The sequence below is a fragment of the Pseudophryne corroboree genome, chromosome 12, assembly GCF_028390025.1.
Source record: "Pseudophryne corroboree isolate aPseCor3 chromosome 12, aPseCor3.hap2, whole genome shotgun sequence".
Lineage (NCBI taxonomy): Eukaryota > Metazoa > Chordata > Amphibia > Anura > Myobatrachidae > Pseudophryne > Pseudophryne corroboree.
In genome coordinates, this window is record NC_086455.1 from 143743930 (window position 1) to 143758124 (window position 14195).

General features: G+C 43.8%; 1 protein-coding gene across 22 annotated transcripts in view; it reads left to right on the top strand.

The window, feature by feature from the left end:
- The window catches only part of GPHN (gephyrin), a 615912-nt gene that overhangs the window by 392110 nt on the left and 209607 nt on the right, over positions 1-14195 (top strand). For 21 of the 22 annotated variants that reach the window (XM_063948135.1, XM_063948129.1, XM_063948127.1 and 18 more), the window contains one exon: positions 7159-7293. The exons of the other annotated variant lie outside the window; for it this stretch is intronic. In XM_063948135.1, coding sequence (XP_063804205.1) covers positions 7159-7293 — 135 coding nt within the window. The remainder of the gene's footprint in view (positions 1-7158; positions 7294-14195) is intronic. 22 annotated transcript variants of the gene reach the window in all.

Sequence of the window (14195 nt, forward strand, 5' to 3'; positions counted from 1 at the left end):
GTTGGCCCGTGTGTGGATGGGGAAATGTCTCACCTACAATGAAAAAAGAACAGGTCGTGCATCCTAGGCATTTGAAACACCCATTTTTCTTACTCAAAAAATGTCTGGATGTCTCCTTAGTGTCAAAGCCAGTGATGTCAGTTTTGACCACTAGGTCTTTCAAATTTCTGCCCCTAGAAAAACTGGGCATCAATTTACTATTATGGAAGCACTTGAGGTCCGGGTCAGAAGTGACCATCTGCCACATCCCCTTAACCTGCTTTACCAGTGTCGGGCTGCTGGAGTTATATTCAGTCACCCAGGGAATAGTCTCTTTGGGTAACCCTTTTGAGTGGCGTTTTGGTGGTTTCTGAAAATTGCGCAGCGCTCTTTCTTTCGCTTTTTTCAGTTCTGGAAGGGAATATCCTCTCTCGGAGAACTTCTGTATCATCTCTTCCAGTTGCTGCCCCCGTATATCCGGGTCCGTATTATTCCTACAAACCCTAAGTAACTGGGAATAGGGTAGGCTGCGGATCATGGCTTTAGGATGTGAGCTGTCAGCTCGGAGTAGGGTGTTTCTGTCTGTGGGTTTTTTGTAGAGGGTCGTCCCCACCTGTCCCTCCTTTAGAAGTATACAGACATCTAAATAGCAAATCTCAGAACTACTATGGTTCCAAGTCAATTTGATGGGGCTGGCTGAGCTGTTGTGTCTATTGATGATCTCAGTCAGGATCTGGATGTCACCACTCCAGAAGATGAGGAGATCATCAATGTAACGAAAGTATAGCTTAATGTGCCCTGCAATGTACGCATCCTCAAAAAACAATTCCCTCTCCGTTTCCCACATGAAGCTGTTTGCAAAAGACGGTGCCACTGGGGACCCCATCGAGCACCCCGTCAGTTGTTTATAAAACCTGCCATTGAAAAAGAAAAAGTTATGTGACAAAGTGTAAGCCAACAGCTCAATAAACAGATCCACATCTGGACCTGTGTATAACCGGTTCGCTGTGATTAGCCGTCTGACAGCCTCCAACCCAGCGTCGTGCGGGATGCACGTATAGAGGCTGGTGACGTCTAAAGTCACCATGATAGTATCACTGGGAAGTGGCCCCAACCTGGCCAATCTATCCAACAACATCTTAGTATCTTTCAGGTACGTAAACGTGTCCTGGATGCATGGCTGCAAATATGCATCCAGGAAGATCGCAATAGGCTCGCACAGGGACCCACGGGCAGAGATGATTGGTCTGCCCGGGGGTCTCTGCGCGTCCTTGTGGATCTTAGGGAGAGTATAGAACAAGGGAACCCGTGGCCACTTTGTGGATAATTTGTCACTGATTACCTGAGATAACAACCCCTCACTCACGGCCCTTTTTAACAAAAGGTCAAGTTCCTGTTTATATATATATTGTAACACTGTAAGGGCACAAGGTGCCGTTTCCTGGGATAAATGGCAGCCTGCAGCAGCTGAGGAACCACACAAGTCCAGTTTCCGATACAACTGGCCCCAGCCAGTTTTATTATACAGAAAATAAAACAAACAGCAAAAGAAAATACCTTGCCTGTCCGGCACTAACTAAACACAAGATGTTCCTAACTATCACTAAAACAAAAACCACAGAGTTCGCCAGCAAACACTGTATAGCTCACTTGTATCAGGAAGCGTGTTTCTCTCACAGAGATCCTGCAGTCTTCCCAGGCAGTCTGCACACCCTAATCAGGCCAGCAGCTGTATAACACTCTTACACAGCTGAAAGCCTGATCAGCCTTCTGTGAGGCCAAAGACCCGAACTGGGCCCAATGTCTGGAACTTGCCCCATCTCTCTTTCAGGGCCCTTACCCAGCTTTTCCAACAAACTGAAAAGGTTCTAACAAAACAAAACATATTCCTAGAAGTTTTCATTTTTCTAATACATGTAAGACAAGAACCTGGGACAAACATACCTGCCCTCAAACACTATCCCAGTGTTCTTGTCACTATATATATATATATATATATATATATATACCAGCATATAGAAAACCACAGCACTCGCCACCCCAGAAACGGGGTGCAGTGTCCGCACTCGCCACTACTAGGGTGGGGTGCATGCAGCCCATGGCCACCTACTCAAAAATATAGAAACAAAAAGTACAGCACTCACTTGGTGAGTGCTGTACTTTTTGTTTATATATATATATATATATATATATATACCTCTATGTCTATCAAATAGATCTGAGGGCGCTAGTATTTTTGTTTGTTCTCGGTTTAAACCATCCGTAATATAATGACTACTTTAAAACACATATATTAATAAAATCTTATATACATACTGTTTTTATATATACAGTGGGGCAACAAAGTATTTGGACAGCCACCGATTGTGCAAGTTGACCCACTTAAAAATATGAGAGAGGTCTGTAATTTCCATCATAGGTACACTTCAACTGTGAGAGCCAGAATCTGAAAGAAAAAAAAAAACAGGAAATCACATTGTATGATTTTTAAACAATTTACTTGTATATTCTTGTGGAAAATAAATATTTGGACACCTACCAAGCAGCAAGATTTCTGGCTCTCACAGACCTGTTACTTCTTCTTTAAGGAGCTCTTCTATCCTCCACTCGTTACCTGTATTAATGGCACCTGTTTGAACTGGTTATCTGTAATAAAGACACAGTCAGACTGCTACCTCTCCACCATGGCCAAGACCAGAGAGCTGTCTAAGGACACAAGGGACAAAATTGTTGAGCTGCACAAGACTGGGATGAGCTACTCGACAATAGGCAAGCAGCTTGGTGAGAAGAGATCAACTGTTGGCGCAATTATTAAAAAATGGAAGAAATACAAGATCACTGACAATCTCCCTTGACCCGGGGCTCCATGCAAGATCTCACCTCATGGGGTATCATTGATCTTGAGAACGGTGAGGAATCAGCCCAGAACTACATGGGGGGACCTGGTCAATAACCTCAAGAGAGCTGGGACCATAGTCACAAAGGTTACCATTAGTAACACACTACGTTGTCATGGATTGAAATCCTGCAGCGACTGAAAGCCAGCACATGTCCAGGCCCGTCTAAAGTTTGCCAGTGACCATCTGGATGATCCAGAGGAGGATTGGGAGAATGTAATGTGGTCAGATGAGAGCAAAATCAAACTTTTTGGTATAATCTCCACTCGCCGTGTTTGGAGGGAGAAGAATGATGAATTGCATCCCAAGAACACCATACCCACTATGAAGCATGGGGGTGGAAACATCATGCTTTGGGGCTGCTTTTCTGCAAAGGGGACAGGACGACTGATCCGTATTAATGAGAGGATGAATGGGGCCATGTATCGTGATATTTTGGGCAAAAACCTTCTTCCCTCAGTGAGAGCATTGAAGATGGAACGTGGCTGGGTCTTCCAGCATGACAATGACCCCAAACACACCGCCCGGGCAACTAAGGAGTGGCACCATAAGAACCATTTCAAGGTCCTGGAGTGGCCTAACCAGTTTCCAGACCTCAACCCAATAGAAAATCTGTGGAGGGAGTTGAAAGTCCGTGTTGCCCGGCGACAGCCCCAAAACATGACAGATCTAGAGAATATCTGCATGGAAGAGTGGGCCAAAATACCTGCTACAGTGTGTGCAAATCTGGTCAAGAACTACAGGAAACGTTTGACCCCTGTAATTGCCAACTGAGGTTATATTACAAAGTATTGAGTTAAACTTTTTGATTGTCCAAATATTTATTTTCCGCCAGAATATACAAATAAAATGTTTAAAAATCAGATTCTGTCTCTCACAGTTGAAGTGTACCTATGATGGAAATGATGTGTGTGTGTGTGTGTGTGTGTGTGTGTGTGTGTGTGTGTGTGTGTGTGTATGTATATATATATATATATATATATATATATATATATATATATATATACAGGCGGTGCAGTATATAATCTTGCTGAATCAAAATGCAAAAGGGTGACTAGCTACAAGTTGGCTGTGGTGGGCCGCGTTGCAACAGGTTCCTCTTCCTGAAGGCTCCTGTTCTCTCTGCTGACCTCACACAGCCAGAGATGTCAAGATGCAACGATGTCTCTCCCCACAGAGTGCGGGAGGTGGAGCCGAGCTGGAACATTAAGGGAACCGGGGAAAGCAAGAGCCGGGTTCACCACTAGTGTATCATGTATCGCAGCGGGCACCTGGCAATTTTGCGCCTAGCAAGAAATAACAGCTGAGGGGGTCATTTTGCTAAAGTTGATACAGCCTATCCGTGACCTCTAATGGGCCTGTTACATGTTCAGAAATGCTAGTTTCCACATGTTTTTATTAACAGGCCCTTTCATTATCAGGGACCTACGGGGCTACTAAATATTCAGCAGACTCTAAATCTTGTATTCAGATGGCATCGGTTCCCAGAGCCCCCCTTGTCCTATGGGAAAATGTGCGTCTTAATCACAATGTAGTATGACAAAACCACCTCACAAGATTGTTCTGATTAATTTGATATGCAACACTTGTACATCTGGGTGCGACTGAGTCTAATCTATATACAAAGTGCTACTGAACTTGGGGGGTCATTCCGAGATGATCGTAGCTGTGCTAAATTTAGCTGACATTCGGCGGGATGCCCAGCACAGGGCTATCCCGCCCCGCATGTCAGTGCCGCGCCCCCCGCCCCCCCCCCCCACCGCAGAAGTGCAAAGGCATTGCACAGCGGCGATGCCTTTGCACTTCAAGAGTAGCTCCAGACCAGCGCAGCTTTAGCGTGCTGGCCGAGAGCTACTCATCGCTCCCCGGCCTGCAGCAGCTGCGTGTGACGTCACGTAGCCGCTGCAGCCTGCCCCCCGTTCGGTCCGGCCACGCCTGCGTTGGCCGGACTGCGCCCACGAAACGGTGGCCAAACACCGCCGTTCTGCTGCCCTCCCCTGTCAATCAGGCAGAGTCGATCGTATTGGCCCGACAGCCTTCGGCCGTCTGGCATGTGCCGGCGCATGCGAAGTTCTGACCCGATCGCACCTCTGCGATAAACTGCAGCGTGCGATCGGATCAGAATGACCCCCTTGGTGTGAAAGAAAAGCCGCATTTATGCACTTTGTATACTGATTCAGACTTAGTCACGCACTGATATAGAAGTGTTTCCTGTCATATTAATCAGTGTAGTCTCATGAAGTGGACTTGACACATCATATTGAAATTAAGATGCACATTTGGGTGAAAAGGATGCTTGGTGCAAGCTGATTCACACGGGACCTGGTGAAGAGAAGAGAAGTTTGGTGCGACTATGATTTTCATTAATGCTGTATTTGTACATAATGAGCATTTTTATGTTTTGAATATCTGATGTTTGTGACATGTATGTATGTGAGAGAGCTCATTCTAATATATCTCACATAGGGGGATATGTATCAAGCCTTGCAGAGAGATGAAGTCCCAGCCAGTCTGCTTGTAACTGCCATTTTATAGGCTTTGCTTGAAAAATGACAGGAGCTGATTGGTTGGTACTTTATTTCTCTCCGGGATTTGATACATTTTCCCCATAGTATGTAAGCATGTGCTCTGTTCACGCTTCTCTCTCGGTGCTCATCGACTCTGGCAGTGACTGATCCTTGTACTTATTTACCTAACAATCTACTACTATATATTGTATAAAAGCGAAAATTTGTCCTTCTGTCATCTATACAAATCCACAATTTACAAGCGAAGATCGTGAAATTTTACATATAAGCGGAGGCAACTAAAACAATTAGAAATCCCTAGCACCCCCAGGGGGGGAGACAGCAGCACAGAGTATATCAGGAGACAGCATAACTCCGGAATTGCTGGAGCAATGTACTCAAAAATTGGTACACATATGCCGTACAATCTGGAAGCAAACACTGTGGGGGGAAGGCACCCCTAGCACTCCTAGGGGTGAGGCAGCAGCACTGAGTATTTCAGCAGACAGCATAACTCTGGAATGCCTGCAGCAATTTACAACAAACTTAATACACATATGACTTTCACTCTGGAAACAAACACTGTGGGTGTCAGACACCCCTAGCACCCCTAGGGGTGGGGCAGCAGCACAGAGTATGTCAGCAGACAGCATAACTATGGAAGGCCTGGAGCAATTTACACCAAACTTGGTACACATCTGACTTACAATCTGGGAACAAACTCTGTGTGGGTCAGACAACCCTAGCACCCCTAGGGGTGGAACAGCAGCACAAAGTATTTCAGGAGACATCATAACTCCCGAATGCCTGGACCTATTTACAATAAACTTGGTACACATATGACTTACACTCTGGGAATAAACACTGTGGGGGTAACACACCACTAGCACCCCTAGGGATGGGCCATCAGCAAAGACTATATCAGGACATGCATGATACAGTATGTCAGTGATGACAGGGCTGTATGTGAAGGGCCAGTGACATGATGTGAAGAGGGGAATGCAGGTAGCACAAACCCACACACTGAGAGTTATATAGTGGAAGTATCATGGTCCCCCAGCAGCACAGAGTATATCAGGAGATACATAATGTGCTGCTCTATGTAAGAAACTGAAAAAAAATTCGATAATTTCACAGGGGCATTGACATGATGTGAGGAGGGGAATGGAGGCAGCAGGAAGCCACAGACTGAGAGTTGTATAATGGGAAGAGCAGGTCCCTTGGGGGACCAAAAAGGGGTCTGGCCACTACACAAAGTGCGTCAGGAAAGCAAGATATGCCTATATACTAGATCTCCAACCAACATAAATTAACTAACAACTATCATTCTAATTTACCATCCTCATCCCGTAGCGAAGCACAGGTATTCAGCTATCTACAATGTTATTTATACTGTGTGTTTAATATTATTAATTTTTGGAAACAGACATTCTGAAAATCTCGGGCAACGCCGGGTACTCCAGCTGGTTCCTTCTAAACTCAATTTTGTTGAGAGTAACAATATTGTATTTAATTTCTTCAGTGATTTGTTTTACTACTGAGAAAGTAGCCACATTTAATTTAGTATATCGCTCAGGATGCTGATTAATGGGACATTAGTTAACAGTGACGCGCTGTACCGTAGGTAAATCTAAAGTCTTGTCATTTGCTGCATTACTGAAGATCACTTTTATTCTAGATCTTTAGAGAAAGTTATAATGAACGGCGGCAATGTAGCAGCACTATAATCGCTAAACCAAATCAACACTTTTTTTTTCTCCTCTTTTAAAATGCAGATTCCAGATTCTATCATCTCTCGTGGGGTGCAGGTGCTTCCGCGGGACACGGCATCACTAAGTACCACACCTTCTGAATCACCACGGGCGCAGGCTACGTCAAGACTTTCTACCGCTTCCTGCCCAACGCCAAAAGTAAGTAGACGCCGATCTGTATTTGTAGGGCATTGTCAGCAAGCATGTCTTCCCGCAGAGCTGATTAAGCAATAGGAGGCTACGTTTTCATCTACATGAATGTTTATACTGTAATGTTCTATATGACTGAACATGCACTAAGGTAATGTACTATCGTTAAAAGGACTATTGCAAGTGGTAGATTATAATGCCTTCTAATATTTCTCTTTTTACCTGTGATGTTACTCTCAAAAGTTGCACGCTTAAAAGAAGCCACTGAAAGCAATGATGGGTAAATGATGGTGTAGAGTTCCGGAGAATGCATTTTTAAATAGTTATTAGTGTTGTTTTTATGGATCTCAAAGCGGAATGTTCTCATAATTGGGAGTTGGCCACCCTTCAGCAGTTCTACTGCTAGCTGTGCCACGTGGAAGCTGTTATTCAGGAACAGATGGAGAGCTGATATAAGACTAGGGATGTCATCATTAAGAGTATACAGCATTAACAGTGTTCCCACTACAGAGTTCTCTGAAGCGATGTTTAGGTGACTACATGTGCTGGTACTGTATTTCCAGTCTGTTCTTCGATCTCACATGCCATGGTACATATACATTCTTCCTTGTGGCTGTTTTTATGCATGTCATTAACTGTAATCCCTCGCAACATTAGCAAGCTTACTATGTTGTGCAAAGGTTTTCACACAATTAAGAATTTTTAAAACGCCTTTCATTATTTATTTATTTATTTTATCCACCTTAAATATTCTGCACTTGTTGTAAACTGCCACCCATTGGTGGTCATTCCGAGTTGTTCGCTCGCTAGCTGCTTTTAGCAGCATTGCACACGCTAGGCCGCAGCCCTCTGGGAGTGTATCTTAGCTTAGCAGAATAGCGAATGAAAGATTAGCAGAACTGCTACTAAATAATTCTTTGTAGTTTCTGAGTAGCTCCAGACCTACTCCTAGATTGCGATCACCTCAGTCCGTTTAGTTCCTGGTTTGACGTCACAAACACGCCCTGCGTTCGGCCAGCCACTCCCCCATTTCTCCAGACACTCCTGCGTTTTTCCCTGACATGCCTGCATTTTTTAGCACATTCCCGGAAAACGCTCAGTTACCACCCAGAAACGCCCCTTTCCTGTCAATCATTTACCGATCAGCAGTGCGACTGAAAAGCGTCACACGAACACCAGCAAATCTACTAAGTTTTGTGTTAAATAACTTAGCGCATGCGCTCTGCGTACCATGCACATGCGCAGATAGCAACAAATCGCAGCATAGCGAAAATCGGCAACGAGTGAACAACTCGGAATGACCACCATTGTTCTTTTTATTACACACAAACTACAAGAATCAGTACTTGTGCCATTTGTGCATGTTGCCTGCATTAGAAAGTTTTAATGCCAACCGCTGGGGCAGACTTAACGCTGGGTTTGAGATTTACCAACATTTATTTGCCTGTAACTTAGTTCTTCACGTATAGCCATATGTTACAAGTTGCTCATACAAATTGTAATACAATAGAATTCACAGTACTGTAGTGTTGTATTTGATACACATCATTACGTTCAGTCACATCTACATTGGGTGCGTTGCCTGTCCCTGCCAAGCATTTGAATAAAACTGGCTTTGTGGGATGTAGTTGGCATCCCCACGGATGAGACGCCGGTGGTCAGAAGACCAGCGCCGGAATACTGACACCTGTCAGTATGCCAATGCCGGAATCCCAAACGTAAGTATGCCGGGAGGGGTGCAGGGGGAGGTTTAGGCTGCGGTGGAGAGAGTTAGGCTTCGGGAGGGAGGGTTAGTTCAGGATTATGGCATTCGGTATGCCGGTGTCGGTATTTGGACCGTCAGCATCCTGTACCCAACCCAGCTGTGATACAGATGGAGCCATGCTCATCTGAGGCGGCTCCATCGCAAACTAACACTCCCGGCGTGACTAGGCGATCCATCCGCCTAGTCACGACCAGAGTGCCAAGAGACGCTCCCATTCAGAGCGTCTTTGTCCGGGCTCGCAGACGGAAACGCTCTCCATTCAAGTGAATGGTGCATGCGCGCCCGGGCGGGCGGGGACGCTCTCAGCAATAGGCGCGCCCAAGCAGGTGCACCTAGTCACAGACGGAGCCACAACTAGCGTGGCTCCGTCTGTAGGTATCCAATGGATGTTCGGTTCTAAGGTGGAAATTACAGCCTCGTCACCTTCAGTATCGAACCAGCAGCAATTGATAATGTTCTTCTGATTTCTTAGAACTGTTCTGTAAAGACGAATTATGAATTGTATTATGTTTTTATATGTATAGCTATATTTGTATATACACATACATATGTAATTGTTTCGATATCAGTGCCGGTAAGGGTCTGCTGCTGCCGGTTTGCATTAACCAAAACTTTGCATAACACTTTCCCAAACATGGTTTGTATGTTGTCATTATCCGAGAGGAGAGCTCATACATTAGGACAAAGGTTCTCAACACAACAGCTTCAATTTCAAGATAACCTTTGAATATACTGTAAATTCCCAAATATCATTTGGTTGCCTTAGATCAGAGGTTCTCAAACTCGGTCCTCGGGGGCCCACACAGTGCATGTTTTGCAGGTCTCCTCACAGAATCGCAAGTGAAATAATTAGCTCCACCTGTGGACCTTTTAAAATGTGTCAGTGAGTAATTAATACACCTGTGCACCTGCTGGGTAACCTGCAAAACATGCACTGTGTGTGCCCCCGAGGACCGAGCTTGAGAACCTCTGCCTTAGGTGACTTCTTTTTATATTACAGTTGTAGATTGTGTTTCCTGTTCTCTCCATCGCCAGCTGTAATTTGCAGTGTGCTCAGTCCTAGCGTGTTTGTGCTGCTAACCAGAAGTGACCAGATTTCTTTCCTTCAAGGCATGCGAAGCCTCCGCTTGAGTCGGACTGTTAACCCTGTGGGAAGCCTTGGACTAAATTTGTGTTTGCTTTCAAAATAAGATAATTGTACTTCACTGATGAATGAGAGAGTAGTGAAAGCAGAGGTATTTACCATGAGTGTCTCCAGTCTTAAGTTACAGTACCTATGCCCTGGAAATAGTCGTTAGACCGGTATGCAGTTGAGTTGCCGGCAGTCTGTATCCCGGTGTTCAGGATACCGATGCTAATATCCCAACCGCTGACAATGCCGACAGCCGGAGTCCCGGCTAGCAGCGACTATTCCCACTCGTGGGTGTCCATGACACCTATAGAGTTGGAATAAAACATGTGGAGAGCGCAGCGAGCCCACAAGGGGACTTTTTGCGCTCGCCCCGCTGCTGGCATACTGACAGCCGGGATGCCATTGCCGGTATACTGACGCCGGCATTCCGATTGACGGTATATCATACTGATCCCGTTAGACCAATGTCTGCAAAGCGGAGTCTAAATAATACAATTTAATACACAAAAGTTCTAACATAAAACATGTAACATGGGTGGTATGTGGCACAAAAGGATGAATACATTACTGTACAGTCATTCAGTATATTGGAATTTTTATTTGTGTACACAAAATTGAAGCCATCAATTGTGAACTTTCTAATATAATGGAATAGATTTTATTAATAAATATCCGCATAGATTAAGTATAAGATGACTACTCTAGATGTATCCAACATAGCAGAATTTCCTGTTTAACATACGCATTCATAGTATACAGGTTTAGTATCCCATATCCAAATATTCCAAAATACAGAATTTTTTGAGTGAGATAGTGAAACCTTTGTTTTCTGATGACTCAATGTACACAAACTTTGTTTAATACACAGAGTTATTAAAAAATATTGAATTAAATGACCTTTAGGCTGTGTGTATAAGGTGTACATGAAACATAAATGAATTGTGTGAATGTAGACACACTTTGTTTAATGCACAAAGTTATTAAAAATATTGGCTAAAATTACCTTCAGGCTGTATATAATAAGGTGTATATGAAACATATAAATGCATTCTCTGCTTATATTTGGGTCCCATCGCCATGATATCTCATTATGGTATGCAATTATTCCAAAATACAGAAAAATCCGATATCCAAAATACTTCTGGTCCCAAGCATTTTGGATAAGTGACACTCAACCTGTAGTATAGTCTTATACAGTAGTTATGATCGTTCTACTGACGTCTTAAAAAGATAATACATTTTCTGTTTGCAAACTTTCTGGTTGTAATTATGGTTTAGTGAACTATAAGACCTAAAATGCAAAAAAAAAAAAAAAAAAAAGCAAGGGTCCATCTATAGAAAAGCTATAAGTAGCAGTCACAGGTTCCTCACATCAGCGTACTGAAGGTCATGAAGCCTCGGGCACAGTATAAAGCAGGTGCGAAGAAGTCGATAGATTGTGCAACGCTTAGAGCGTAACATAAACATAATTCACCACTGAGCACAGGCATACAATAAATGTATAGAACCTGTGCATTACATTGATTTCAAAATCGGCCTGGTAAATAAAGTTTTAAAAGATGTCAATAATGTAATAGGTTATGTAATATTTACTCCACGAACCAAGGTGATCCTAGCTGTCTAAATACTAATATAAAAAAAACAAACTCTCCAGCAATTTCAGTCAGAGTCATCATTAGTAGTAATGTGGCTGAAGCGTGAAATACACAGAGAGACTTATTAGGGTTTGGTCCCTGACTTGTCCTAACCTGCTCTGTTGTAGTATAGTAAGGGATTACCACAGCTATCATGTGCTGTATACATGTGAAAGCTCCACACTTCCTATGTCATGCTACAGTGCATACATGACGCACGGTTTCAGGGGCTGCTCAATGAAGTGAGTGTTTCCCAGCTTGCTCAAGGCATCCTTTCAGCATTTGTGTCTATTGCACTTGATGTTAATAGTAATTTGAGATTTAAAGTCTAATTTGTATCGGTATAAAGAAGGAAGTCCCTTTTCCGCCATTAGTTCTCTATCATATTCATCAGGTATGCTTATTCAGTTGCCATATTGCAAGGTTTACAAAGCAATGTAGAACTCTAAGGCAGCTGCAGCTCTGGATAGTTTGGACTGACATGTAACATGCATGTAATGAGGTGTGTGTGTGAAGTTTAGCTCAGCACTCTGGACGAAATATAGTAATGACTGGGTGCCCTCCTTAAATAGGTATAGTATAAAATACTTCCATGTGGAGCAGAAAATGCCCCTATTGAAAGAAACAGGCGTCTCTCACTGTTTTTTGTACATTGCCCTTACACGTCCTACTGAAAAGGTACTGCTCAACCTTGAAGCGTCTGCTTATGGATTTTGTGTGATCAATACAGCACTTTGAGTGAACTACTGAGGAGTGACACCAGCTCCTAAATGTAACCCGCCCGCCCCGCAGCCTAACCCTCCCCTCCCTTTAGTCTAACCGTAACCATCAGAGGGGTGCCTAGACCTAAACCCTTCCCAGAATTCTGGAATAAGATAGTAACCTGAGTGTGTGTGTGTGTGTATGTATATATATATATATATATATGTGTGTGTGTGTGTATATATATATATATATATATATATATATTGTAGAAAAAGGACGCTCAAAGCTATGTATAAACAATTTACTTTATTTTCACCCAGAGAGGGCACTGTAAAGACGTCTTAAAGTGGTAAAGGATCAGAAATAACATCCAAAAATAGACAATCCACTGTAGCACCTATGGTGCCTCAGACAAAGCTTCAATAATACATGTGTAGGAAGGAATAATGGTCACTTATCAGTCCGTCGACCTCGGTTAGTAAATGAACGTTTGAGACCCCAGCATCATTTTCAATACTGACACAAGAAATTCTATTTGATCAGTCTGCACGTTACACATGAACCTTATGGGACTATTCAGTTCATTAAGTTCCCTGACCATGTCTAGAAAACTGTCACAAGAACCACCCCACAAAATGAAAATGTCATCTATGAATCTGTAATAGTGCAGAATGCTGGGACCGAATTTGGGGTAGATGGAGCTATTTTCATACTGAGTCATAAATATGTTCCCATACACCGGCGCCAAATTAGACCTCATCGCGGTCCCAGCATTCTGCACATAAAAAGAGCCAGCGTATTGGAAATGATTGTTGGTGAGAATCACCTCAGTCATCTCACATACTGTACAAATGGGAGGACCAAAAATCTCAAAATCCTGTAATGCCTCACGTATAACCGCAACCCCCTGTTCATGGGCCGCAGACTACTTCTAATATTAGTTGAGCTTGTTTGCATAGTATTCTGAGACACTGCGCATGCGCAGTCCGGTGGAACGCACGCCACTGGTGATATGATGATGGGTCAGCGCAGCTGTTTGCTTCTAGTGGTGTATTATTGAGCATTTAAAAGTGGTGCTTGTTGAACTGCTCTCAGTTGGTTCCTGTGAGTGGTAGGTGAAAGTGACATGATGCTGGGGTCTCAAACGGTCATTTACTGACCGAGGTCGACGGACTGATAAGTGACTATTATTCCTTCCTACACGTATTATTGAAGCTTTGTCTGACGCGCACCATAGGTGCTACAGTGGATTTGTCTATTTCTCTTACATCCTAGAGGATATTGGTGTTCCATTTAGTACCATGGGGTATAGACTGGTCCACTAGGAGCCATAGGCACTTAAAGAATTTAGTGTGGGCTGGCTCCTCCCTCTATGCCCCTCCTACCAGACTCGGTTTAGAAAATGTGCCCGGAGGAGTCGGTCACGCTGAAGGAAGCTCCTGAAGAGTTTTCTGCATTTATTTTATATGTTTGTTGTTTTCAGGCAGGGCTGGTTGGCACCAGCTTGCCTGCTTCATGGGACTTGGGGGGGGCAACCTCTTGAAGGATTAATGGTCCCATTCCCTGCTGACAGGACACTGAGCTCCTGAGGGAACTATTTGCAAGCCCCACCACGGCGAGCGTACATTCCCGCAGCACGCCGCCACCCCTAACAGAGCCAGAAGAATGAAGAGTG